The 24,248-nt window shown below is 41.5% G+C and overlaps 1 protein-coding gene across 3 annotated transcripts in view; it reads right to left on the reverse strand.

Moving 5' to 3' along the window:
• Nucleotides 1-268: 268 nt before the first annotated feature.
• The window catches only part of abcc10 (ATP-binding cassette, sub-family C (CFTR/MRP), member 10), a 29,791-nt gene continuing 5,811 nt past the window's right edge, over nucleotides 269-24,248 (reverse strand). For all 3 annotated transcript variants that reach the window (XM_059024897.1, XM_059024896.1, XM_059024898.1), the window contains exons 4-22: nucleotides 23,891-24,118; nucleotides 23,223-23,379; nucleotides 19,749-19,903; nucleotides 15,753-15,832; nucleotides 14,473-14,644; nucleotides 13,990-14,088; nucleotides 13,249-13,442; nucleotides 12,738-12,811; nucleotides 11,528-11,710; nucleotides 10,881-11,016; nucleotides 10,567-10,762; nucleotides 8,965-9,308; nucleotides 7,951-8,120; nucleotides 7,052-7,212; nucleotides 6,057-6,310; nucleotides 5,112-5,257; nucleotides 4,353-4,450; nucleotides 3,086-3,198; nucleotides 269-2,563 (exon numbers count right to left, since the gene is read on the reverse strand). In XM_059024897.1, coding sequence (XP_058880880.1) covers nucleotides 2,428-2,563; nucleotides 3,086-3,198; nucleotides 4,353-4,450; nucleotides 5,112-5,257; nucleotides 6,057-6,310; nucleotides 7,052-7,212; nucleotides 7,951-8,120; nucleotides 8,965-9,308; nucleotides 10,567-10,762; nucleotides 10,881-11,016; nucleotides 11,528-11,710; nucleotides 12,738-12,811; nucleotides 13,249-13,442; nucleotides 13,990-14,088; nucleotides 14,473-14,644; nucleotides 15,753-15,832; nucleotides 19,749-19,903; nucleotides 23,223-23,379; nucleotides 23,891-24,118 — 3,096 coding nt within the window. In that variant the 3' untranslated portion in view covers nucleotides 269-2,427. The remainder of the gene's footprint in view (nucleotides 2,564-3,085; nucleotides 3,199-4,352; nucleotides 4,451-5,111; nucleotides 5,258-6,056; nucleotides 6,311-7,051; nucleotides 7,213-7,950; nucleotides 8,121-8,964; nucleotides 9,309-10,566; nucleotides 10,763-10,880; nucleotides 11,017-11,527; nucleotides 11,711-12,737; nucleotides 12,812-13,248; nucleotides 13,443-13,989; nucleotides 14,089-14,472; nucleotides 14,645-15,752; nucleotides 15,833-19,748; nucleotides 19,904-23,222; nucleotides 23,380-23,890; nucleotides 24,119-24,248) is intronic.

The following is a 24,248-nucleotide window of genomic DNA, read 5'->3' on the forward strand; positions in this document are numbered from 1 at the left end:
TAGGATAAAATTGTCTGCTAAATGACTAATTGATAAGGTTTCAAGATCACTATTGTCTGCTTATTGCTGGATTTTTTTTGTTTCTTTAAGTGTTTTCCAACACCAGGAATCAAACCAACCTCTAAGTCAAGTAGACAAATGTTTCATCTTGACTCTATTTTATTACTTACTTTTGTTCAAAGTATAGAAACCTAAGTGTTAAGTGTTTATTTCGTTCCTAACCTGAAAACACTTATCGGTACATCACAATACTAATGAGATCTTGCACTTTCCCTGTGTAGTCTGTATTGGATCTTTAATGTTGCAGAATACAAAAAAGTTCACATTTATAAAACTTAACACTCAAACCTTTCAATTTTGATTACAAATGTACAGTACATGGAAAGGTGCACGTCTATGTTAATGGAAAAAAATGCAAACCATCGAAGTGTTTAAAAACATTAACAATAATGTTAGCAACTAACAAGCAAAACAGCCTTTAAGTAGTCTGAAATGTATTACTGGAATTACGACTATTTCGATTATTATTATTATTACTTGTTTATTTAGCGGACGCCTTTATCCAAGGCGACTTACAGAGACTAGGGTGTGTGAACTATGCATCAGCTGCAGAGTCACTTACAACTACGCCTCACCCGAAAGATGGAGCACAAGGAGGTTAAGTGACTTGCTCAGGGTCACACAATGAGTCAGTGGCTGAGGTGGGATTTGAACCGGGGACCTCCTGGTTCCAAGCCCTTTTCTTTAACCACTGGACCACACAGCCTCCTCATAGAAGAAGGGAAGGGCTTGCACTCAGCTTCATTGATTTATGTGCTACAGTGCAATTTTAATTGTTTTTATTTTACAAAATCTTATTAACAAATAAGATGATCAGAAATCCAAATGATTTTAATAATAGTTGTACTACCTTCACACAGAAAGAGTTTTTGAGGCTTGCCTTCATCATTAAATTGGTATTTCCCCACATTTCCCCACATCAGCTTCATTTACATGGAATAATGAGAGCATTATGAAAACAGATGGCTATTGCATATGGATGAAACGAGCACCATTATCATAGACATGCTCCAACAACAACTGACAGAGCAGGAATAGAAGTAAGACTCCCATTGCCTAGCAGTTGAATCAATTCCTGATTTTATTATGCGTTTAATAAGACACCTGAGTTTGTTACCTATATACTGTGGCTAATCCAGATCATAGTAAACCCTGGAATGGGTGAAACGGCTATGCAATAGGACTATTATTTCCATCTCTGCAGACACACAATCAATTGTTAGCTCTCTGCTTCAGGTCTCAGCTGCAGCAAAGATCAAATCAAAGACTGGCAGACAGAAAGAACAGAACTACAGAGTACTTGCATTTATTGATCTGTTAAATCTATTAAAATAACCAAACTGATACAACATATTCCCACTCTCCTGAGCTGCTAAAATGCTACAGCTAATACCCGTACCTTATTATATACAGATCTTATTACACGGATAATTACATTTTTGATATTATCTACAATATTACAAGAAGCAAGTAGCAGCAATTCCAAACAGAAGACATTTTCATGACATTTGTGAGAATGCAGTTTCGCTGATGTGAAGCACAAACAAGGGGCCAGACATTCAAAAGAGTGGTGGAGTAACGGGGGGGCAGTTGTGCTTGTGACTTAAGATTTTTCCTCAACACTGGAGGAGAGTTATAAATAAATTAGTCAAATCCACCTACAAGTGGCCAACCACCAGCAATTCCAGCTGCATTTGTCAACCCAGACTTAGTTTAAAAAAGTAATGTTGTTTTGCACAGTAATTCCAATGAAAACATGATTTAGACACGATTAACCAGTCCGATTATACTGTATATAATTATGAATTCAATTGGTACAGATTAAAAAACTTTAAGGAATTTTAAAACGGTAAAAAAAAAAAAATCATGATTAATGTATCTCATAATATGAATGAATTCACTCGCACAGCCCAGATCAATTTCACAGAGTGAATGCATCTCTACAAACTGAGGGTATATTCTTGGGCTTGATTAGACTGCAGATGATCCATGCTGCATACATCTGTTACTTAGGGCTCGATTTACTTCATCAACTGCATTTTATAATAATCTGTGTAAAAGCCCTTGGTTAACATGTAGTGCAAATGTGCGAGTGACAGTATTCTGTTATCCAAATGACTGAGATTATATTACAAGGGATTAAAATCCAATTAACAACAGAGTAATTAACCCAGAGGACCTCGAGTTCACAAGCTGGGTCAGCTTCCTTGGATGTGGAGCATGTCCTGCTTTATCCAATTATAACAACCTTACCACCCAGCAGTGAAGAGTACTGCCTGCCAGCACTGAACCGATCCTCCTCGGCTGGCTGGCCCACTCTTCACAGTTAGTGGGTTCTTGTGAAAGTCCCAGTCCTCTGTTGAGAGCTCACTCCACCCTGCTGTGGACCAGCTTGTAGAAGAAGGAATCCTCTCTCTGGCACAGAACCTTTGGGGTGTCAAACTCCACCACCTTCCCAGCATGCATCACCAGCACCTTGTCCGAATCCATGATAGTGTTCAATCTAGGAGGTTTTAAAAAAACACAACAGATACCAAATGAAAATTGGGACATGGAGAGAATCTGTGACATTTTTCTGTGCCCCCCAACCCCCCCCCCCCCCCTTCCTCTGCTTGTTTTTTATACTTATATTTCAAGATAGCAAGAGATTTCAAAAGACAACACTTTAGAATGTATTAAATAGCTTTAGCTTTCAGGTACCTATCCACATCCTGTGCTATCTGTCATTTTCTGGCCAGTCGGAAAACTGCAATCAGACCGTGTGACCTTTAGCACCGGAGGTGGTTAAATACCAGGAAGCAACAGTATATGCTTTGTTATATGTAAAATGTACATTTCTCCAATTATTAATAAAACAGATATTCACAAAGAAAAGAGGTCCGCTGATAAGGTTGCTCAAGCTAATAAGAACTCATTGAAGCATATCAGGGGTAAGATGAGGTACCCCATTGATCTTCTGTGTGCAGATGAAATATTCACCTCCTGTAGCCCCTGCCTGTGGAGGCTCAATCTTTGACAAGGTTACCTGTGAGCAATTGTGAGGACAGTCTTGTCTCTGAATTTCTCCCGGATGGTTTGCTGGAGGATTTTGTCCGTTTTCTGGTCCACGCTGGCTGTAGCTTCATCAATACACAAAACCTACACACAGAAAACAAAACAATAAATGAAAGGGAAGCATTTTCCAACACATTTAACGCACTTCTGATGACATGCTCAATATTATTTTGTCCTTGAGGCAATATAGTATCTACAGTACACAGTTTTAATATTACATCTAAAAATGCACTGCAATCTCAATGCCACCAGTTAATTGATGTACAGAAGAATAAGTTATACTGCAGATCTGAAGCCGAAAATGAAATAACTATAAAATTACCTGTAAAACAACTCAGTTGTAAGTCAATTCACCTTATTGTACTGCAGACCAATACAACCACCCTTATAAAAGTTTACCATGGTAAACGCATAGCAAAGTGTAATAAAGCACAGTGAAAGCATGGTAAAGCATTGTAAAGCCATTGTAAAAGAGGTATCACTATCGATATTTAAAAATCTTGATATTCTCTGTCTAGCAGAAACCTGGCACTCTGTAAATGATAAGCACTCACTACATCTATCCACCCCAAATGGCGACTCGCTCTTTGACAAGCCATGCCTCACTGGTAGAGGTGAGGGCACTACTGTACTTGCCACCTCAACTCTCTCTTTCCCAGCCTTCTCTTCGTTTGAGCATCTTGCTATCAAGCTCCCCTCTCTCATGTCCCTCACCCTTGCTGTTATCTATCGTCCACCAAAGAATAACTGCTTTTATTTTATCTCCCTAATCTGCATTTCAACTGACACATTTTACTCCTAGGTGACTTCAACATCCATGTCGATTTGCCTTCTTCCCCTCTAGTGACCGACTGGACTGTCTTGGCCTCTGTCAATCTGTCAACGTTCCCACTCATACCTGTGGACACACCCTGGATCTGCTCATTACCAGGGGTCTTGATTTCTCCAATCTCTCAGTCTCAGATATCTCTCTCTCTGACCATTTCTTAATCACTGCCAATATTAATCTTCCCGCACCTTCAGCTACTATTGATACTGTTATTTCCATCCGTCCCAAAAATCTGCTAAATCCTATAATACTCTCGGAATGTGTCTCTTCTTCCCCTCTGACTGGTACTCTCCTGTCTTTGGTTGAACAGGTAAAACAGCAAAAATACCATGAAAAATACAGTGGTAAACTTTTGGACAACAAGGAAAGTGATGCAGTATCTCTGGTGAAAATGATACAGTACAGGTACCTTGGCTTGTGTCAGCAGTGCTCTGGCCAGGCACACCAGCTGCCTCTGCCCCACAGAAAGACTCTTCCCTTTCTCCCCAACTTCCACTCCCAGCCCACCTGCAGAGGAGGTGAAGCCAGTTACAAAGCAGCACAAACGAGCAGGAGACACAGCTAATACCAGGGAAACAACAGCACTGAAATACTGTCTGACAGGGCCTCAACATAAACAGCTCAGTTCAGACTCTGAGAAAATAATTTAGGACAATCCTTATGCGGACCAATGTTTATTTTATGCGTTAGACGTGGCTTCCCTTCGGTGACACTGCAGACCTGGGGTCAATTACAATTGTAATTGTGTAATTTGTAATTGCAATGCAAATGGTAATTGAACATTGGCACACATGCGTAGTTGTAAATATACCATATAATTGACCAATTGCAGTTCAATTACACACCTTTCTAAGCTTAATCATTCGCAGTTCCACGTTGTGTTTCACATTGAACATTATTCTCATATTTTCAACCACTTCTAGTGACCCCATTTGTTTGAAAAATATAGTAATTTCTGTATTTGTAACTGTGATTACTGCTTGGTTATATAGAATAAATAGGAGTATACATGTGTGCAGCTATTTATATTTCAATTCAGTGCATTTGCATTATAATTGCAATTACTGCTGCTTATAAAAAATATCATTGTAATTGTAATTTGAACAAACAATGCAACAGTAAGTGTAATTGAGCCCAGGTGTGATTCAGAAGGGGTCTGTCCACTCACCCATGCGCGTGACGACCTCTCTCAGGTGGCACTGCTCCAGCACGTCCAGCAGCACAGCCTCCGAGTGCCGGCCCCAGGGGTCCAGGTTCTCCCGGACTGTTCCGCTGAACAGGAAGGGGTCCTGAGGGATGATCGCCAGCTTTGACCTGCAGGATCAGAAAGGAGGCACCCACAACAGACTCAACAAAACTGCATCACGCACCGCATATACCATTCAGGGCCCCTGCTCTTCTGCAAGTGCAAGGCAATGCAGTTGTAAAACAATTGCAACAGCATGAAACAGAGCTGCAGGAATCAGTCACATGATTGTTCAGAGTACTGTAATTTCCAGAACATGGCTAACCTTTGAGTGCCCAATGTTTGTCTGTCTGGTAACACCAAAATGAATGTATTCCCTTACAGAAACTAGCAGTAAAATAGATGGTAAATGAGAATGCTTGTTATGGTATTTTTTAAATGCTGGAAAGACTGAAAAGTACAAGCATAATGAAAAATATCTGAAATACATTTTTTCAGGCAATTTCTTCTAAAAAATATCCGACAGACATTTGATCACCTGAGCTCCTGCAGTCTGACCACATGGGTGACGATGCTATGGATGAGGAATCAGCCCCCCCTCACCTGAGCTCCTGCAGTCCGACCACATGGGTGACGATGCTATGGATGAGGAATCAGCACCCCTCACCTGAGCTCCTGCAGCCCGACCATGTGGGTGACGACGTTATCGATGAGGAATCAGACCCTTCTCACCTGAGCTCCTGCAGCCCGACCACGTGGGTGACGACGTTATCGATGAGGAATCAGACCCCTCTCACCTGAGCTCCTGCAGCCCGACCACTTGGGTGACGACATTATCGATGAGGAATCAGACCCTTCTCACCTGAGCTCTTGCAGCCCGACCACGTGGGTGACGACGTTATCAATGAGGAATCAGACCCTTCTCACCTGAGCTCCTGCAGCCCGACCATGTGGGTGGCGACGTTGTCGATGAGGATCTGCCCTTCGTTCAGCTCCATCATGCGGAACAGCGCCAGGAACATGGTGGACTTCCCCGAGCCTGTGCGCCCCACGATCCCCACCTTCTCCCCGGGCTGGATCAGCAGGTCCACCCCATCCAAGGCATTGGGGAGACCGGCCCGGTACACCAGCACTGCCCCCTGGAACTCAATAAGCCCCTGCTGAGGCCACGCAGGGGCCACCTAGATCACAAGCAGTGCTGCATTACTCTGTTGGCTGGGTTTCATCATTAGGCTGCATGAATTCTTTTGAATTTCCATCCAAGTTCATATAGGCTATTCTAATAGGGGCCTTTGTAGTGGTGACTGCAACTGAAGATACCTTGTGATAAGTAGCAGAAATATAACATGCTAGGAAATATATTGCTTTCAGACTGCTTGACATTATACTGCGTGAACCTCAGAATAGGCTAAACCAGGGGTGGCCAAAGTTGGCCCTTTGTTCCATCCCTGTTCTAAAATTGTTTAATTGAAACAATTAAACCTCCATCCAGACCCTGAAGTAGTTTATTAAAATCCAATACACACAGTGTGGGGCTAGTATATATCATAAGCTATAGTTGTAGATTGGTGGGGGGGGGGGGGGATCTAACAAAATATAGTCAGTGTTATACAGTCAATGTTCTAAACACGCCTCTTGGTCACTTCTGTATGGGATCAGGCAAGGTAATTACTACTGTCCTTGTTCTAGTGCAGGGGTGGCCAACCCTGGTTCTGGAGAGCCGCAGGTCTTCTGGTTTTCATTCTCAATTACTTAATTGAACCAATTATTTTCTGAATTGGTACACACTAAGAAATTGTCCAGGTCTTTAGCCATTGACGATATAAAAGATACCCAGAAAACCTGCAGGACTGTGGCTCTCCAGGACCAGGGTTGGCCACAGCACAGCGCATCACATGCAGCTCTGTCCCTTTGTGCTTTACCTGGATGAGCCCCTCCTGCGGCTCGATGGGGATGTCTGTGGAGTACTCCTCCGTCCGCTCCACACTCACCAGCTGAGTCTCGGTCTGCGTGAAGCTGAAGATGAGTCCTGAGAGCAGGGTAGTGACTGACAGGGCATACGACAGGGCCAGGCCAACCAGACCTGTCAACGAACATCAAGCAGGGAAGTCATGAAAACAAATAGCTCATGAAGAACCAGTTTAATGCTAAGTTTGAATATGCAACAAAGAGTGTGACCAGTTTTAGCGGTGATTAGCATCTTGATTATCTGGCATTGCATAATTAACACAAAAGAGAGACACTGAAGTTATAAAGCACAGACTTCACCTGTTATTTTTTTTCTTCCTGAATATTTCTCAATGTAACATAATATATAAAGGATTGGTAGGCCACTTTGCAATGATGGAGTGTAAAAACATTCACTGCAGAGCAATGGTAGGCAATTTGATTTTAGGATCACCATCACAGGTCATAAAGTTTAATAAATTTCAAGTGCATATATCAGTAGGATTAAAACATTACGACAGATAACAGCACAATGGACGCAGCATTTTCACAAGGATACACAATACACCTGGGCTGGGAGAATCATTCAAATAAGAACAGGGATGGAAAGAAGACTCCTATTGCATAGCAGTTTCACTCATTCCAGGTTTTACTACAAGCTTGATTACCCACAGTGTATCGGTAACAAGTTCAGGTGTGTCATATTAAACTGTAGTAAAACCTGGAATGGCTCAAACTGCTATGCAATGCGAGCATAACTTCCATCGCTGAAGAATCTTTATCCCGTAAAAGATGACCTTCTCATGTGTTTGTGCTTAGTGTTACAGTACCTCGTATCTAAATCTGAAAGGGTAAGTTCTGCGGTTCAGCTCACCTGGATCGACAGATTTCATCTGGTGCTGGATAACCGCAATCACAGCAATGGAGGTAACCACGGCAACTCCAATCATCTGCAGCCTCATGTCCAGCCACTGCATGGCAGAGTTGCTGGCGAACAGACATCGCTGGTTGCTCTCCAGACGATTCTCGTTCTCCAGTTCAAACCTGCAGGACGAGGTAAGAACACTGCAGCATTACAGGACCTGGGAAACCACCAGGAAAAACTGCCCCTGTTTGACTACCTGCTTGTATTGTGCACGCTCCCATCAGAGGCAGACAACCTTAACCCTTCCCCTTTGTTCCAGTCTAGCCCTTAATTATTTAATTGAACCAATTAAATAAACCCTACAGCTAAATTCCAACAGGCCCTGTCATAAAACTAGATCAACACATTACTCCCATTTAAAGCATTAATAGGTGTACAGAAGTGAATTTAAGAGGTTAAAAGTTAAGGTTTGATATTATTGCACAAATGTTCTCTGTTCTCAGTTTAGCTGTCAGCAAAATAACCTTGAGATAGCAATGCCAAGCAACCAGATCTACAGGAATGTAAGATAGCTAAAGGGGAAACCACTGTACCATAGCTCAGAAAAATGGATCACAGAAACTATCAACTAAGTTGTAAATTAAGTTGTAAGCTGAAAAATGAGTTTAGGTCATGAAGTCCTATGAAGTATTGAGAGAGTATATTAGAAGTGAGTTAGGAATAGGTTAGTGAGCAGAGGTAGAAGATCCATCGCTTCCAGTGTCCTCCACGTGGCTCCTCTCTCCCAGAGTAAAGGATCATTGATCACTGTCTTACCTCTGTACTAGATTGCTGATGCATTTATCTAATGGCATAAAATAAACTCATTGTGTTTTCTTTTAGTATACTACAGTTTGGATTAAATAAAAGTGTTTTAACTTTAGTGATTGGCTGTACTATTTTCTTCCCAGGAATTATAAGAATTACAAATTAAGGTAATTGATTTAACAAAACACAACCCCCCCCTCCCTCTGCTCCCCTGACCTGGGTGCGGCCCGGCTTGCCCGGATGGTGCTCAGCCCGGTCAGTGTCTCTGAGAACTGGGTGTAGATGGGGGAGAGCGTGAGGCTGTAGAGGCGCTTGAGTTCTCGGGAGGTGTGCCGGTAGTAGTGCTGGATGTAGTAGTAGAGGACGCCCAGTGGCACCAGGACCAGCAGGATCCAGGGCAGCCCGTAGCTCATCACCACCAGCATGCCCAGCAGCCCGAACAGGTTGGACAGCAGGATGTTGAGGATGAAGGGCAGCGTGTCGTCCACGCTGTACACGTCCGACGAGAAGCGGTTCATGATGCGGCCCAACGGTGTAGTGTCGAAGAACGTCACAGTCGCCTGGCAACGGCAAAAACGCAAGGGGCGTGAACTCCAAATCATCCGTGTGTTATGGTAACGGGCGGGGGGATAATTATACAATAACCAACAAACATTCTGAAAATCAGCCAAATATCTGAATTGCATTCCTACACCTCATCGGAACATTTGCAATTTTCCCCATGATTATACTATGCATTTACTATAGTTTGCCATATTTTTTAATATGCTTTACCATACTCATCTGGACTTTACAATAATAACCTATGCTTTACCATGCATTCGCTATGCTTTAACACACTGTACTATGCTTTTACTATGTTACACTTTTATAATGGAGACATTAAAGTATATGGATAAAAGGAAACCTTATCGGCTGGTTCCACAGATCCAGATTAGCAGTAATCTTGGATTAACTAATTTTACCGTAGGTAAAGCGGTCCAAGATTAATGATAATCTGAGTCTTAAACCAGTCATAAACATCTTTACTGGCTTAACTACGTTTCATCCTCCAAAACCGGCTAAATTCTATAAAAGTCTCTTCTCCTGTTTCTTATTGCCTATAAGAGCCCAAAGCAGTACATGACATTGACCAGTCCTCAGTTGTCCATGATCCTAGTCACATGCATGCATTCTCTGCATTTTAACTCACCTACACTTTTATCAGAAGTGACAAGCCCGTTCAAAGCAGGTCTAACTTGTTAACACAGTGGAATGGGCTACATTTTCAAAGCATTTCCTCCATTCTTTAATTATCTCCACTTTTTTGAAAGGACAAAAAAAATCATGTTCATGTTACAAAATGAATGTCAAAACACACTGAGAGTCCTTAAGAGGACCTGCATATATATAATTTAGTTGTTTGGTTCTGTGTGTAGGAAGCTGTGTGGTCCAGTGGTTAAAGAAAAGGGCTTGTAACCAGGAGGTCCCCGGCTCAAATCACTGACTCACTGTGTGAAACTGAGCAAGTCACTTAACGGAGCGTCTTTCAGGTGAGACGTTGTTGTAAGAGACTCTGCAGTTGATGCTTCACACACCCTAGTCTTTGTAAGTCACCTTGGATAAAGGTGTTTGCTAAATAAACAAATAATAATAATAATAATAATGATAATAATAATAATAATAATAATAATAATAATAATAATAATAATAATAATAATAATAGTGTTGTAAAATTAACAGGTGTTTTAAAAAGAAAAAGGAGTTAATTAAAGAATGGTGTAAACTCTTTGAAAATATGGTCCAGTGTTTGTAAAAGGTAAAGCCCTCATACAGTACCTTCAGAACTCGGTCCAACAGCCTGTTGTGAATGGCTGTTGCTGCACAGATGGCTCCGTAAGCGAAGAGAAATGCACGGACGGCTGTGAAGATGGAATTTGCCGCTGCGATGGAGCCATACACGGTGAGGTAGAATTTCAGGTCCGAGGTGCTGTTGTGTGTGAGGGTGTCTGTTTCTGACAGGGTAACGGGGTACCTTGTGCAAAAAAATAATAATAATAATACAAAAAATAATATGATTCTAAATATATTTATAAATTGCTAAGGACATGATAATCAGAATGAACCCCTCTTTAATTTCCAGAATCACTCACAATAGACCTCCGGGAGAGAAGAGCAGTAACCGGGGTGAAAGGTCAGCAGGCAAGAGGTCACTCTTGGAGGTGTTGTCCTGCTTCTTCAGATTTGATATCCAGTTGGAGAGCCACCAGTCTGAGATGTTCTTGGAGGCTGTATAATATAAACATTCACTACTATCAGTAACATTAACAATTAAATCACAATGACACACCATGTGCACAACATTTAAGTTAGAATTACAGATGGACTTTTCCAAAGATCTTGTTCAGATAAATTCCTGATCCAGCCTCAGGATATATGGAGGGTGTCTGTGTCTTTCCAACCGTCTGTCTGAATGTCAGACTTTTTACATACATATATGTGCAGAGAGAGAGAGAGAGAGAGAGAGAGAGAGAGAGAGAGAGAGAGAGAGAGATAACTGTAATTAAACATGCAAATGACATTCTTAAGTACAAGTTGTCCTTGTATCTAGGGAACTATTTTGACGAAACTTGGTTAGGACATTTTTTTAGCACAAATCACTGAGAGTATCAGTGGGTTTATGGAGGCATCTGTCAGACTGTAAATTATATTACGTTTTTGCACATGCTTTTTCATGTGAGGAGGGTGTATGTCACATCTGTGCTTGTCCTATTCCAAGCCCCTTCTAATCAATCCTTACATTGCATGAGCAATAGAGAGAAGAGGATGGAGAAAGCCAGGCAGCCGCCCACCGCCAGCCAGTATGCCTTGTAAACCCGCAGCGCCACGGCGCCTGTCTGCTTCTGCTCCTCCTCAATGAGGCTGTCCACTACGGGGGCCTGCTCTGGGGGCTGCTCCAGCTCCTGCTCACTCTGAACACTGTCTGGGGTGACAAGAAACGAGCAAGAACAAGATCAGTGCCAGACACAGGCATGCTACTCGGCATACTCAATCACCGCTGGCAAGGCAGTCTGGTGTCTGGTGTTTTCTGCCATTTTTGTCATTGGCTGCATGAAATTAACAACACAATGTGTAACGTACAGTACAATAGTCTCCGCGTATAGGAACACCTTCTAAGAGAACACTTCGGCTATAGAACGAGGGGTGTTCTCTTAGCCGGAGAGTACTGCACTTGTACAGAAGATACTACATATTTTATAGTATAATGAAAATAAAAAAACTATTATTACTCCACTATTATATAATACACCATTGTGCTGCCAGTTTTAGTTTGAAAAGAAATGGTGTTTGGTGGATATTTATATACCAATAGCCAGGGACAGACAAATTTACTGGCTATCCTTTAGGCCAGTTGTTTTCAACCTTTTCATCTCAAGTACCAGTGTTTCCAAGCAGGGACCACCAGGTGTACCAGTAACTAAGTGCAATCTTAAACGACTATTGTAAAACTGACACCTACCCCATTACAACCGGTTTTCTCACTGAAAATGTAACTGCGTCATCTAATTATTTTACAAGAGTTCACCACACTCAACAACACAGAGCTGCTTTGTTTCCCCATCAGTAACTTTGAAAGTTCACAACAAATACCTCTCATGATAATTTCTAATTTCTCTGTGATACATTACGGTGGTGTGATTGAGGGAGTATTGTGGGTGAGGAATCGTATCGTCATAAAGAACAATGCCGCTGTGTACCAGTTGCAAGCCTGTAACATCCCACTAGTGGTATGAGGCCCACAGGTTGAAAACCACAGCTTTAGGCTGCTTGGAGAGCACTCTTACAGAGCCGAAATATGAAAGACCTTTGAGTTTTGAGTTTTATTTTATATGAAACTACAAAATGGTAAAATGGAATTTACAAGAAACAAGTTTATTTAAAGAAACGGACAATGTGCCTAGTGCCCAACCAGAAGCTGGCTTTGACAAAAGGACACACACGTATGGTACCTTTTTCCTTTTTGTTCTCATTATTCTTCCTCTCTTTGGGAACTGCTTCAACCAGAGGGAGAATTTCGGCAGGGGTACCTGCAAAGTAAAAATGAATTATTTCAATAAATGTCTGATCTTGACAGCTTGGGTTAAAATCCCAGACCAGTCATCCTGGATAACACACACTCAGCGAGGTCTTTGCACAAAAGTACAATTTGCACCGTTTTTAAAAGAAAATCTAACTGTTACTGTTACTAGTAGCTAGCAGCATTTTGTTGCAAAGACCTTGATAAATCTGACCCTGTGTGTGTTTGTGCATCCGGCTTCAGTATTTAAAACCAGATGTAAACAGTAGAAAACATGCTGCAAAACTAGCAAATGCAACTGACTGGTCATGTAACAAATTTTCAGCACACTCCTAGAAATTAGATGTTGAATCTCGATTGGGAGATCTTAAGAACGTACTTTAAAAGAAATACACAGAGTGTAATGTATCTACTGTGTTTTGAAAACTTCTAAAGTTCTTAAGGTACCTGTTTTGACAATTTTCCCATCATCCATTAGAACGACGACATCTGCCTTTTCCAGGAACTCAATACGGTGGGTACAAAGGATTGTGGTCTTGTGCTTGAGGATTCCCAGAATGCACTTCTCCAGGAGGTGATTGGCTACATCGGCGTCAACAGCAGCCAGTGGATCATCTAGAAGGTAGATGTCTTTTTCCTGGAGGGACAGCTTCAGTAAACTTTTCACGTGTGGCTCTAGCAAATTCCAATAGTTGGCATCCAGTATCTGTCAATGACTGCCAAGGACTGTAAACACCCACAATTGACTTTCAGCATGATTTGTAAAAGCTGGATTTACATACATATGGTTACACCTTTCTTCATGTGATCTCCTGCAGAGCTTTCATCCATTCCTAGCAGCACAGGTTTATTACCACTGGCATGGAGTCCTGGTACTAGGAAATATTCATTACTGATAGGCGCTAGATGAGACGTGACTGCAACAGAGGCTACCTGTCAATGCCTTCACTGAATTCCACAGGTGCGCTGTTAAGGAGTGCACAATATATCATATTCCACCTTCATCCTGACTCCAGGAATACTACAGCACTCTCCCCTTCCTCAGCTTGAATTCCTGACCCAAGGAAGGATAGAGGTTTGAAGCATCAAGGCACATACTAAACGTGATGCGCTTCTATAGCTGACCATTATGGCTGAATGCATGTTCTCACTCAGTCCCAATCTCTGGGATGCAGATACACTACCATATAAACAGCTCTGGCCAGTGCCAGCCGAGCCTTCTGTCCCCCACTGAGAGTCACTCCATTTTCACCAACTTCAGTCTGGTCCCCTGATGGTAATATCTAAACAAAGAAGTGAAGTCAGGAGCATGAAAAACAGCTTATTGTCAAAACCCTTTTTTCTAAATTGCTACTATACATTTATACAGGCTTTTAGTGTATAAAGTTATGGATGAATAAGAAATAAACACATTGTACAATGCACAAGTCTTTCACTTCTGGAGAATCTGGGTTTGACTCTTGCTTCGCTCACAAATAATACAACGCAAATGGCCTCAATTCAGCCCTCTGTTGATAGTAATCTACAATTGGTAGAATGAACCTTTATAGAAGTCTTAAAAAAGGGGCAATTGAACATAATGTAATGCTCACTGGGAGATAAACATGACCACTGCTTGTGCTATCTAAGTCGGTTTGTTTATACAAGTTATGAGTATGAGTTCTCACGTTCAGGTCATCGGTGAGCGCACAGGCCTCAATGACAGCCTGGTAGAAGCGGGCGTTGTAGTCCTTGCCGAAGAGGATGTTTTCCTGGACAGTGGCGTGCTGGATCCAGGGCTCCTGCATGGCCAGGCCGAAGCCCTGGTCTCGCCCCTGTACATACACCACACCCTCACACCTGCAGCAATGGGAATGGGAGAAACAGCAGGGGAGGGGAGTCAGTCTAATTTGCTTTACTGTTTTTTTTTTCGTTTTTCTTTACCAGTTTTTACCGCTTCTTTACACTCTGCAGACTCACCGTGCAGCCGCCTCAGAGCTACAGCGTCGGAGGACAACGCAGCTCTGGGCAGCTTACAGGCAAGCCCGCAGGCGCCCGGCCAGACTACAGGGGTCGCTGGTGCGCGGTGAGCCGAGGACACCCTGGCCGACCTAACCCCCCCTCCCCCCGGACGACGCTCAGCCAATTGAGCGCCGCCCCCTGGGAGCTCCCGTCCACGGTCGGCTGTGGAATAGCCTGGACTCGAACCGGCGACATCCAGGCTATAGAGCGCATCCTGCACTCTAGCGAGTGCTTTTACTGGATGCGCCACTCGGAAGCCCCTACCAGTTAATTTTTTACTGCACCAGAAAAGACATTAACCTAAGGTTTCACTCACCCAGACAAACCATAATCCATCATTCCGTGACAAATCACCCAACAAGTTACACCCTAGCATCTCTGAATTACACCAGACTTGGTTCTTGGGGTTGTTTCAGGGAAACAAACTCGAATTTACATTTTTAGACTGATCAGGTAAAGGGGTCAAAAGTTATAGAGAGCTTAAAATGTGGATGATGAGTAACCCCTTGGTGTTGTTTTTTTGCCTGAAACAACACCAAGGACCAAGCTGGTGTAAATGGGAGATGGTGGGGTGCAACCAGTTTGGTGATTTGTCACAGAATTACCCTAATATTAACTTAAAATAGTGTTAATTAGGGGCTGTGAAATCACCCAATCTGTGATCAGCAATCACCAGTTCCCTTTAATAGTCATTTTTGTGCATTATTGGAATGCTCTAAAAAAAATAAAATAAAAGGCTATAACTTTAGACTATATCTCAAACACATTCAAGACATAAAATAATATATAAGGTTCTTCTCTGGTGAATTGGGGAAGGGGCATCTGTCTCTCAGTGTCTCCATAAATTTAAGCAACAAAGAAGTGTGTGAGATGGAAAATCCTACAGATTTTCTAATTTACTTGCTATTAGCCCTTACAAGAATATACAGCTTTTACATGGACTTACCTGTTGAGTTCTCCTGTGATTGCTGCCAGCAGGGAGCTCTTCCCACAACCCACCTTGCCAACAACAGCCACCAGCGCCCCCTGGCGGACACAAGAAACAGAACACTTCAAAAAAGATCCCCCACTTTAAAATGAATTACAAATATGTTTGCATAAGAGTAAAAAAGTATGCATGATATAGACTGAAAGTAACAGTGTATACTGTATGAAGTATACTGGAAGTGCCTTTTTACAGTAGATCAGTCCCTTTTACCCTGAGGAGACACACTGTGTGGGAGAAAGTCGCAGCTGTAAACTGAATGTACTTTATAAAATTATATTTCAAATTGTCACGAGTGACCCTAAAACCCGTCTTCCCTTGCACAAGGTGATTTAAGTTTTTTGCAGGTAGGCTTTTAAAGACTGTCACCCACACCTGTGATGGTTTTGACAGACTCACTGAGAACAGAAACTGACCCAAGACTGTCACCGCTACTGGAAGCAGGCTGATCTTTGGGATGCTAATTGAACATTTGTGAAACTGCGTGTGTGTTAAAATGTTGTAATAACTGTACTGTGTGTTAAAGAGTATAAAGCCAGCAGAAATACTAAACAAATTGTTAAAACACACTGTTCAGAAAAAAAAGTTATAATGTACTATGTATTAACCTATAGTTATGTTAGAGGATTCTATATTCCTGTTTATTCCGTTATAACAGTAAAAAAAATGTTATTGGATCTTTGTAAGTCTGAGTAAAAAGGGAGCTGGGTTGGGGTCACGCTGACCAAAAAACGCCTGTGAAATAAGCTAAGCTTGTCCTTGTCTGAGCTGCTGGTGCCAAGGTTTATAACCTTGAGGAGAAAAGCAGAAACGAGAATCTCATTTAATTAACTCAACTGTTCACAGTCAAGTCTCAAGTCTCTTATTTAGAAAAAAAAAGAAGTAAGCATGATCTGATGTCTTTAAGCTGAACATAGGTATTCTAGAATAATTCAAACAGAATATAAGTGTAAATGTTTTATTATAACAGAAGAACTGTAAGAGTTTGAAAATAAGAGAATATAGTGCAGAAAAGGGACTTAAAGTAAAAACTTCAGTCAAAGCACAACAGTACCAGTCTGTGTCAAGCATATAGTAGGTCTGCCAAACAGAATGTAATGAATTTGGTAACCTTGTCTTTACCTGAAGCGAATCAGTACCATGTAGAGGAGACTGGAAACACTCACTCTTGACAACTGAAGCTAGACTTACTGGTCAGCAGTTTAAAATCCAAGGTTTCCATGATGACTGATCTTTTTAAGAACTAACTTCTGGTACAGGAAAGGGAGTCATGGTGTCTATGGCTTCATTAAATTATAGAAATGAATAAAGAACTTGGTTAAACAAGCAAGGGGGGGGGCAATAGTGTGGGACCATGTTTAGATCTAGTAAGAATGCAGTACGTTTGGGAAAATGCTAACAGTAGAGTTTCCTATTAATAAAAACTGACCTTGACAGGAAAGCAGGTGGTCTGAAGCTTGCCTGAACAGGATTTTTGTAAAAACAAAGAGGGAGGTCACGTTTAGTTTAAAGCATTGAATAGCTATTATGGGACTGTTATATTTTGACTATGTTTTGATAGCCTGGATTTAAGAGAAAATAATTGGATCTATAACTGCAGACTTAGAAGTTTGCTATGAACCTTCCGACAGCCTTTATCCAGTATTACTTAGTTCATTTTTAAACCACATCTATACATGAAAAAAAAGCCAACCTACTGAAACAAGAGAAATATACTTTAACCTGAGTTAGAATAATTAAACCAAAGTTATATATTAAAAGACATTTCCCTATATATACCTGTATTCTATATATGCTTGTATTGTATTCACTTGTATGCTGGATTCAGGAACTCCCTGGTACCAAAAAAGAATAACATCAGTTCAAAAGTTCAAACATATTTTGGAAATGTAGGGGAGGTGGACTATGGGATGATGGCCAATTAATCTTATAGAAGGAGTTACCGGGTGTTTCTGAAAATATTATTCACTTGAAGGACAGGAGCAGGCAAGGCATATTAATGTTTAAGATTTAATTAAGACTTCTGACGTAAGAAGCGAAGCAAAAACTAGGTAAAATCCTAGTCAAGTATCGCTCGACTTGCTAAGTATAAGTTGTGTGGTCCATGCTCTGATTGCTGTTTGGGTATTCAGAAGTCTTTTGCCTTTGAAGACAATTCCTGTCTACATTATACTCTACACTTCCATATAAATTTTTTACAGCTCAGTAAAATAGTTAAGTTTTCCATAAGGAGAAAAGCTCTACACTAAAAAGATATAGGATGGAAGTTCCCTATAATACCTGCTAAACACATACCTGTAAGGAAAAAGGAAACTAATTTGAGTAAGATGACATGAGGGAACATAATTTTGAAAGCCAAGTTCATGTAATCAATTATAACCATTATAACTATAACTGCTATATTATGATACAACTGTTGGTGTTGCATATATTCAAACACCACTCTTTTTATGCACACAGTTATTGGTGCTGCATATATTTAAACACCACTCCTTTTTATAATGCACACATATTAAGTAGTGAATCAAGGTAGCAAGGATTTTGTGAACTCTGCTTCACCTAACTTTTTAGATGAAGGAGGGGGCCAAGAATGAGTGGATGAGATCATGGGCCAGTGTTGATTTGTTGGCATATGACTCCAAGTGAGTCTGAAGAGTTGGTTGAATTCTTTAGAGACTACTGTTTGCCAAAAGATAAGAACTGTCCATATAGATTAATGGGTGGATCTAATTGGGGCTTCCCATTGCTTTCAATGGGATGAAAATCCTATAAGAACCCAGGGCAGATCGCATTGAGACCACCACAATCAAGACTCAGCTCGACAGTCACGTGGTCCATCCTTTGCAGATCTCCACAAGACAAGTTCTTCTCTTTTGTTCACGCTACTCTTCCTTGTAATAGGAGGTAAGCATATTAATGATAATATTGTATCCTGCATGTATTGGTTGTTTTGCTATGAGGTTTTGAAACTATGTTTTGGTATTTGAGAGTGTTATATTGAATGTGCTAAAACATAGCAGTGGGTGCTTGTAAGCTTTGTGCTTAGCTGGCCCGAGGGCTGCACTAAATGCATATAATTGTATTATGTTATTGAAGTATTAATGCTGAGCTTGTAATAAACTTAGTTTTGCTAATTATTATTACATGTTTTGGGTTTTGGTGGTATGCGCAAACTACTAAACCAATATTAAAGGCATTTTAATAAACCGAAGGAGCGCTGATGTTGCTCCGATTCGTAAAACTTCAAATAAATGAGTCTGCGTGATTTTCTTGATTAAATAAAAGGTTTCAAGGACACACCGCTCGTCCAGTGCTCGAACATAAACTACTAGGCGTTTTAAACATCTCTGTCCTCCTCAACGTCTCCCCTGAGTTAAGAGTGTGTGCAGAGCAAATAATACAATAAAAAGAGAACATGAAACGTGAAAACGTGACAATATATATATATATATATGAACTTTTATTGTTAGTATATTGTCTTAGTTATTTGACTGGTTAACCTCTCTTGATATTGAAACTGGAAAGCGTATTTTTATAACTTGTAAATTGTAATAGAAACCCTGGAATCGAATACCTGTAAACTGTGTGTGTCTCCTTCCTTCATTTTCCACCGTACGCTACAATATTCATTTGGCTTGTAGGCATTGTAAATCATTTCAGGAACAAAAAAAAAACGGCAATAACGTTGGACTCCAACAACCGCATTATAACAGGGTAGCACTGCATTTGAAAAATCAACTAATGGAATTGTAAATAGTATTTTACAAGAAATATGACATTTGTGAAGGACTAAAACCCTAGTTTTATATTTAAATATGAATCACATAATGGAGGCGTCGTCCTGTATATTAAGAAACGAAAATGTTTGTATATTACCAACATAGTGGGGGGTGGCCTAGGATACTGAAGTACTAATGTTAAATATTATAGCTTCATAAATATGCACAACAACTGTACCTTCCTGATGCGGAGGTTCAGGCTGCAGAGCTGCAGACTCCCCTTCGCACGGCAGTCCCCTGCAAAGGTCTCCGGGGGGTCACTGGCCCCTTGAGCAGCCCAGGAGAAGGTGACTTTCTTCATCTCAATGGTTGTCTGCGGATCCTCAGGAGCCACTGGTAAAACATTTTACAAGAGAAGAAAAAGACCTGGGGTCAATTACAAGTGGAATTATGACATTTGTAATTAATTACAATTACATACTGTATTCCTTTGAATTTAAGACGCAGCCCAAATTTCCCACTCTCAATGAGGAAAAAATAAAACATCAAATAAATCTGCATTTACAAAGACACAACCTGAATTACGCATATGGAGGCAGTTTGCAGCCGTCTGCTGTCACACAGAGCATTCCAGTTATGTGCTGCTTCTCATTTCCAGTGGTGATTACTCACACCTGTTTTTCTCCCAATTTGTGAACTGATATTGCTTGGCATGTCATTCTGCCCAAGCTGGTACTGTTTGTTAGTACCAGCTTGGGCAGAATGAAATTGTAAAAGCTTCTCTTTGAATTCCTCAGGAAGCTAATGACGCTTCTTTGAAAATGGCTGCCTGTATGTCATGGATGATTCGAGATTGGGCAGTGAAGTCTTTGTCCGTCTTTTCTCGGCAGTCAGTCACATTGCTGTTTGTGTACTCGGGTAGTCACGTCTTCTGTTGGTGATTTTAATAATCTTAAATTCACCTTCCATGTTGTGTCTTACATTGAACGAACATTATTCTCATATTTTCAACCACTTTCAGTGACCCCATTTGTTTGAAAAAAATAAGTAATATGTTTCTGTATTTGTACCTGTGATGACTGCTAGGTAGAAACATGTCAATGTGTGTAGCTGTTTATGTAACTTTTTAGTATAATTGTAATTATATTGCAATTACTGCAGCATATTTGTAACTGTAATTGAACACTGTGTAGTAAGTGTTATTTCCTAATTGCTTATGCCTCAAAAGTATAGAAAATGGCTATTATTCCCCACAAACTTTGCTTTTGTGACCAGGACAGTGATATTTTGAAATTTACCTATTTTCCAGAACATTCCAGATAGATTCAGTGCTGAGTAAACTTGGAGTAACTTCTAGAACTTTCCAGTAATATAAATAGTAGTATAAATACAGGGGCCTTAAGCCCACCAGTTCAGTTTAGTTCCAAGTGGATACATATCTGCATTTTTCTGAGATGGCATCAAGAGGCTGCAAGCATCCGGCAGACGCATTTTGCTATGTCTGCGGCCAATTTATCAAGACAAGAGCGAAAAAGTACTCCGTGGAAGCATCTGCTAAGATGTGTGAGGCCTACAAGGCATATTTCGGCATGCCTGTCGGGGATCAAGACAAACCCTGGGCACCTAATTTCACCTGCGAGCACTGCAAAAAAACTCTGGAAGGTAAGTTGGACAATTGTTGCTCGGAATTTTATGTTATAAAATTTGTTAAAATTTTTAAAATTGTAAAAGTTTTTAATTTTAAAATGTTTTACAATTTTCAATGTTATTGAAAAAATATATCATATATGAAAATGTTGCGAGAATCTCTTACACATTAGTCATGGGTGAAATAAATGTATTTTTGTAGGATGGTACAGAGGGGAAAAGAGAGCCATGAAGTTCGCTATCCCAAGAATTTGGCGGGAACCCACTGACCACTCAAGCAACTGCTACTTCTGCATGGTGGACCCTTCCAAACGTCGGACTGGCAAGAATGCACCTGCTATCACGTATCCGGACCTTCCTTCATCCATCGCCCCGGTGCCACACTGCCATAAGCTCCCCGTACCCACTCCTCCGGAGAGAGAGCAGCTGTCTTTAGAATAGAGCAGCAAGTCAGAGAGCGAGGAAGACGTTGTAGATCCAGATGACAATTTCAGAGGTGGAGCTGAGGAGAGAAACCCATACTACCCCAACCAAAAAGACCTCAACGACTTGATTAGAGATCTTGGTCTCACCAAGTCCAATGCCGAGCTTTTGACGTCTAGGCTCAAGCAGTGGAACTTGTTGGATGAAAGTGTGCAAGTCGCAGATCAGAGGAAGCGTCACCAACCTTTTTCCAGCTTCTTCACCCGTCAAGATGGGCTCTGCTTCTGCCACAATGTGACCAGTCTGTTCGAGGCAATCGGAATCGCCTGTAACCAGAATGAGTGGCGCCTCTTCATTGACAGCTCATCCAGGAACCTCAAAGCCGTGCTGCTCCATAATGGTAACAAGTACCCGTCTCTTCCCCTGGCTCACACGGTGCACCTCAAAGAGGATTACAACAGCATCAAGACCTTGCTGGACGCCTTGAAGTATGATGAGTACAGCTGGGAGGTCATAGGAGACTTCAAAATGGTGGCATTCCTGATGGGTCTCCAAGGCGGTTTTACCAAGTTTCCCTGCTATCTTTGCCTTTGGGACAGCAGGGACACCAAGGCGCACTACCACAGGCGGGACTGGCCACAGCGGACCGAGTTCTCTGTGGGGAGGAACAACGTCAAGTGGGAGCCACTGGTGGACCCCCGGAAGGTGCTGATGCCACCACTGCACATCAAATTGGGCCTTATGAAACAATTTGTCAGAGCTCTAGATAAGGAGTCGGCAGCCTTCAAGTACCTTCAAGACTTCTTCCCTAAGCTGTCTGAGGCAAAGGTCAAAGCCGGTGTCTTCGTCGGACCACAGATAAAGAAGATCCTGGAGTGCAATGAATTCCCCAAGAAGCTCACTAGTAAGGAGAAAGCGGCTTGGAACAGCTTTGTCGCAGTGGTTCGGGGCTTCCTGGGCAATCACAAGGCCGAAAACTATGTGGAGCTGGTTGAGACTCTGGTGAAGAACTATGGCACAATGGGCTGTAGGATGTCCCTCAAAGTCCATATCCTTGATGCTCATCTTGATAAATTCAAGGAGAACATGGGAGCGCACTCGGAGGAGCAAGGCGAGCGCTTCCACCAGGATATACTGGACTTTGAACGCCGCTACCAAGGACAGTATAACGAGAACATGATGGGAGACTACATTTGGGGGCTGATTCGTGAAAGTGATTTACAGTATAATCGTAAATCTCGAAAAACTACTCACTTCTAAATCTTTTGTAGTCATTTTTGTATTACTTTAGTATAAATACATGTTAATTTGGATTCATATGTTGTTTTTTTCTGACTTTATGTGAACGAAAAGACACAAATTCACCCGTTTTCTCATTGGAAATAAGTAAATTTCAAAATATCACTGTCCTGGTCACAAAAGCAAAGTTTGTGGGGAATAATAGCCATTTTCTATACTTTTGAGGCATAAGCAATTAGGAAATAACACTTACTACCCAGGAACAAAAATTGTAGTGACTGTAATTGTAATTGTAAATTGTAATTGTAACTTAAGCAAACAGTGCTGCTGTAATTGTATAATTGACCGCAGGTCTGGTGCAGACTAAACAAGTGCTAAACGAGGTCAGCTATCAGCAGCATACCAAGGCTGTAATAGGAGTTTAAATCTTGGTCTGATAGCTGGAGGAAGCGCTGGATTCGATCCAGAGACACCTTGGCCTCTAATGTCCCGTTCACAACCCAGGGGAAATTATTGAGGGGCAGGATCAGCATGCCAACCAGTGCCAGGGCAGTGAAAACCTGTAAGAAATGAAAACGCACCTCAGAAACACAGGTACATGGCAGGGAAGCTCACAAGCTGGTTGGATAAAGACGGGTCTGTAATATCCCTGATGACCTCCCCGAGAACACAAGGAGAACTTATTTCTTACCAAGGATCTACTCCCTCCAGCATTAGAAAACAAAAAATAAAATGCATTCAAAATCTAAAGTAAAGCTGAAAATGCCCATTCCATAGTTTCACTGCCATATAATCGTATGTAAGAGCCTACAGCTCAGGAAGAGATTAAGAACTAGTCTAATTCAGTAGAAAAGTTGCTGCCAAAAACACAGGGAGTCCCTTCTGTGTCTGGGGTTAATTGTACAATTAAATGTAATGGAGTGGCGACTTTATGAGGAACAACAGCACTAAGGACGTCAGAACGTCTTTACTTTCTTCCCTAAGCAGTACTGCACTGATCAGGCAGTGCAGAATTAAACTGTTGTCTCCTTGTTGTGATAATTAGTTCACTAACGACACGCACACACACACCTTGGCTGCAGTCAACTCATGGCCAAGCAGTACATATGTGATGAAAGTGAGGATGGAGATGACTACAGGCAGCGCAGCCCAGGTGTACACGCAGACAGCATCCAGGTATTTCATGGTCTTCAGCCTCGCCAGCTCCTCCCTCCTGCAGGCAGAGATCTTCTCATGAAAGTGCTTCTCCCACGTGTAGAACTTTATCACACGCATGCCAAACAGGATCTCAGTCATCAGCTGAGGATTTAAAAAAAAAAAAAAAAATTACATCAAATCCATCTTCCCACCCAAAATCACTTCACTGGCCTTTATAGGATTATTAAGGGTAAAGACATTTTTGAAATCTTTCATAAAGAAACAAACTAGT

Source organism: Acipenser ruthenus, chromosome 6 (assembly GCF_902713425.1).
Source record: "Acipenser ruthenus chromosome 6, fAciRut3.2 maternal haplotype, whole genome shotgun sequence".
In the NCBI taxonomy this organism is placed as follows: Eukaryota; Metazoa; Chordata; class Actinopteri; order Acipenseriformes; family Acipenseridae; genus Acipenser; species Acipenser ruthenus.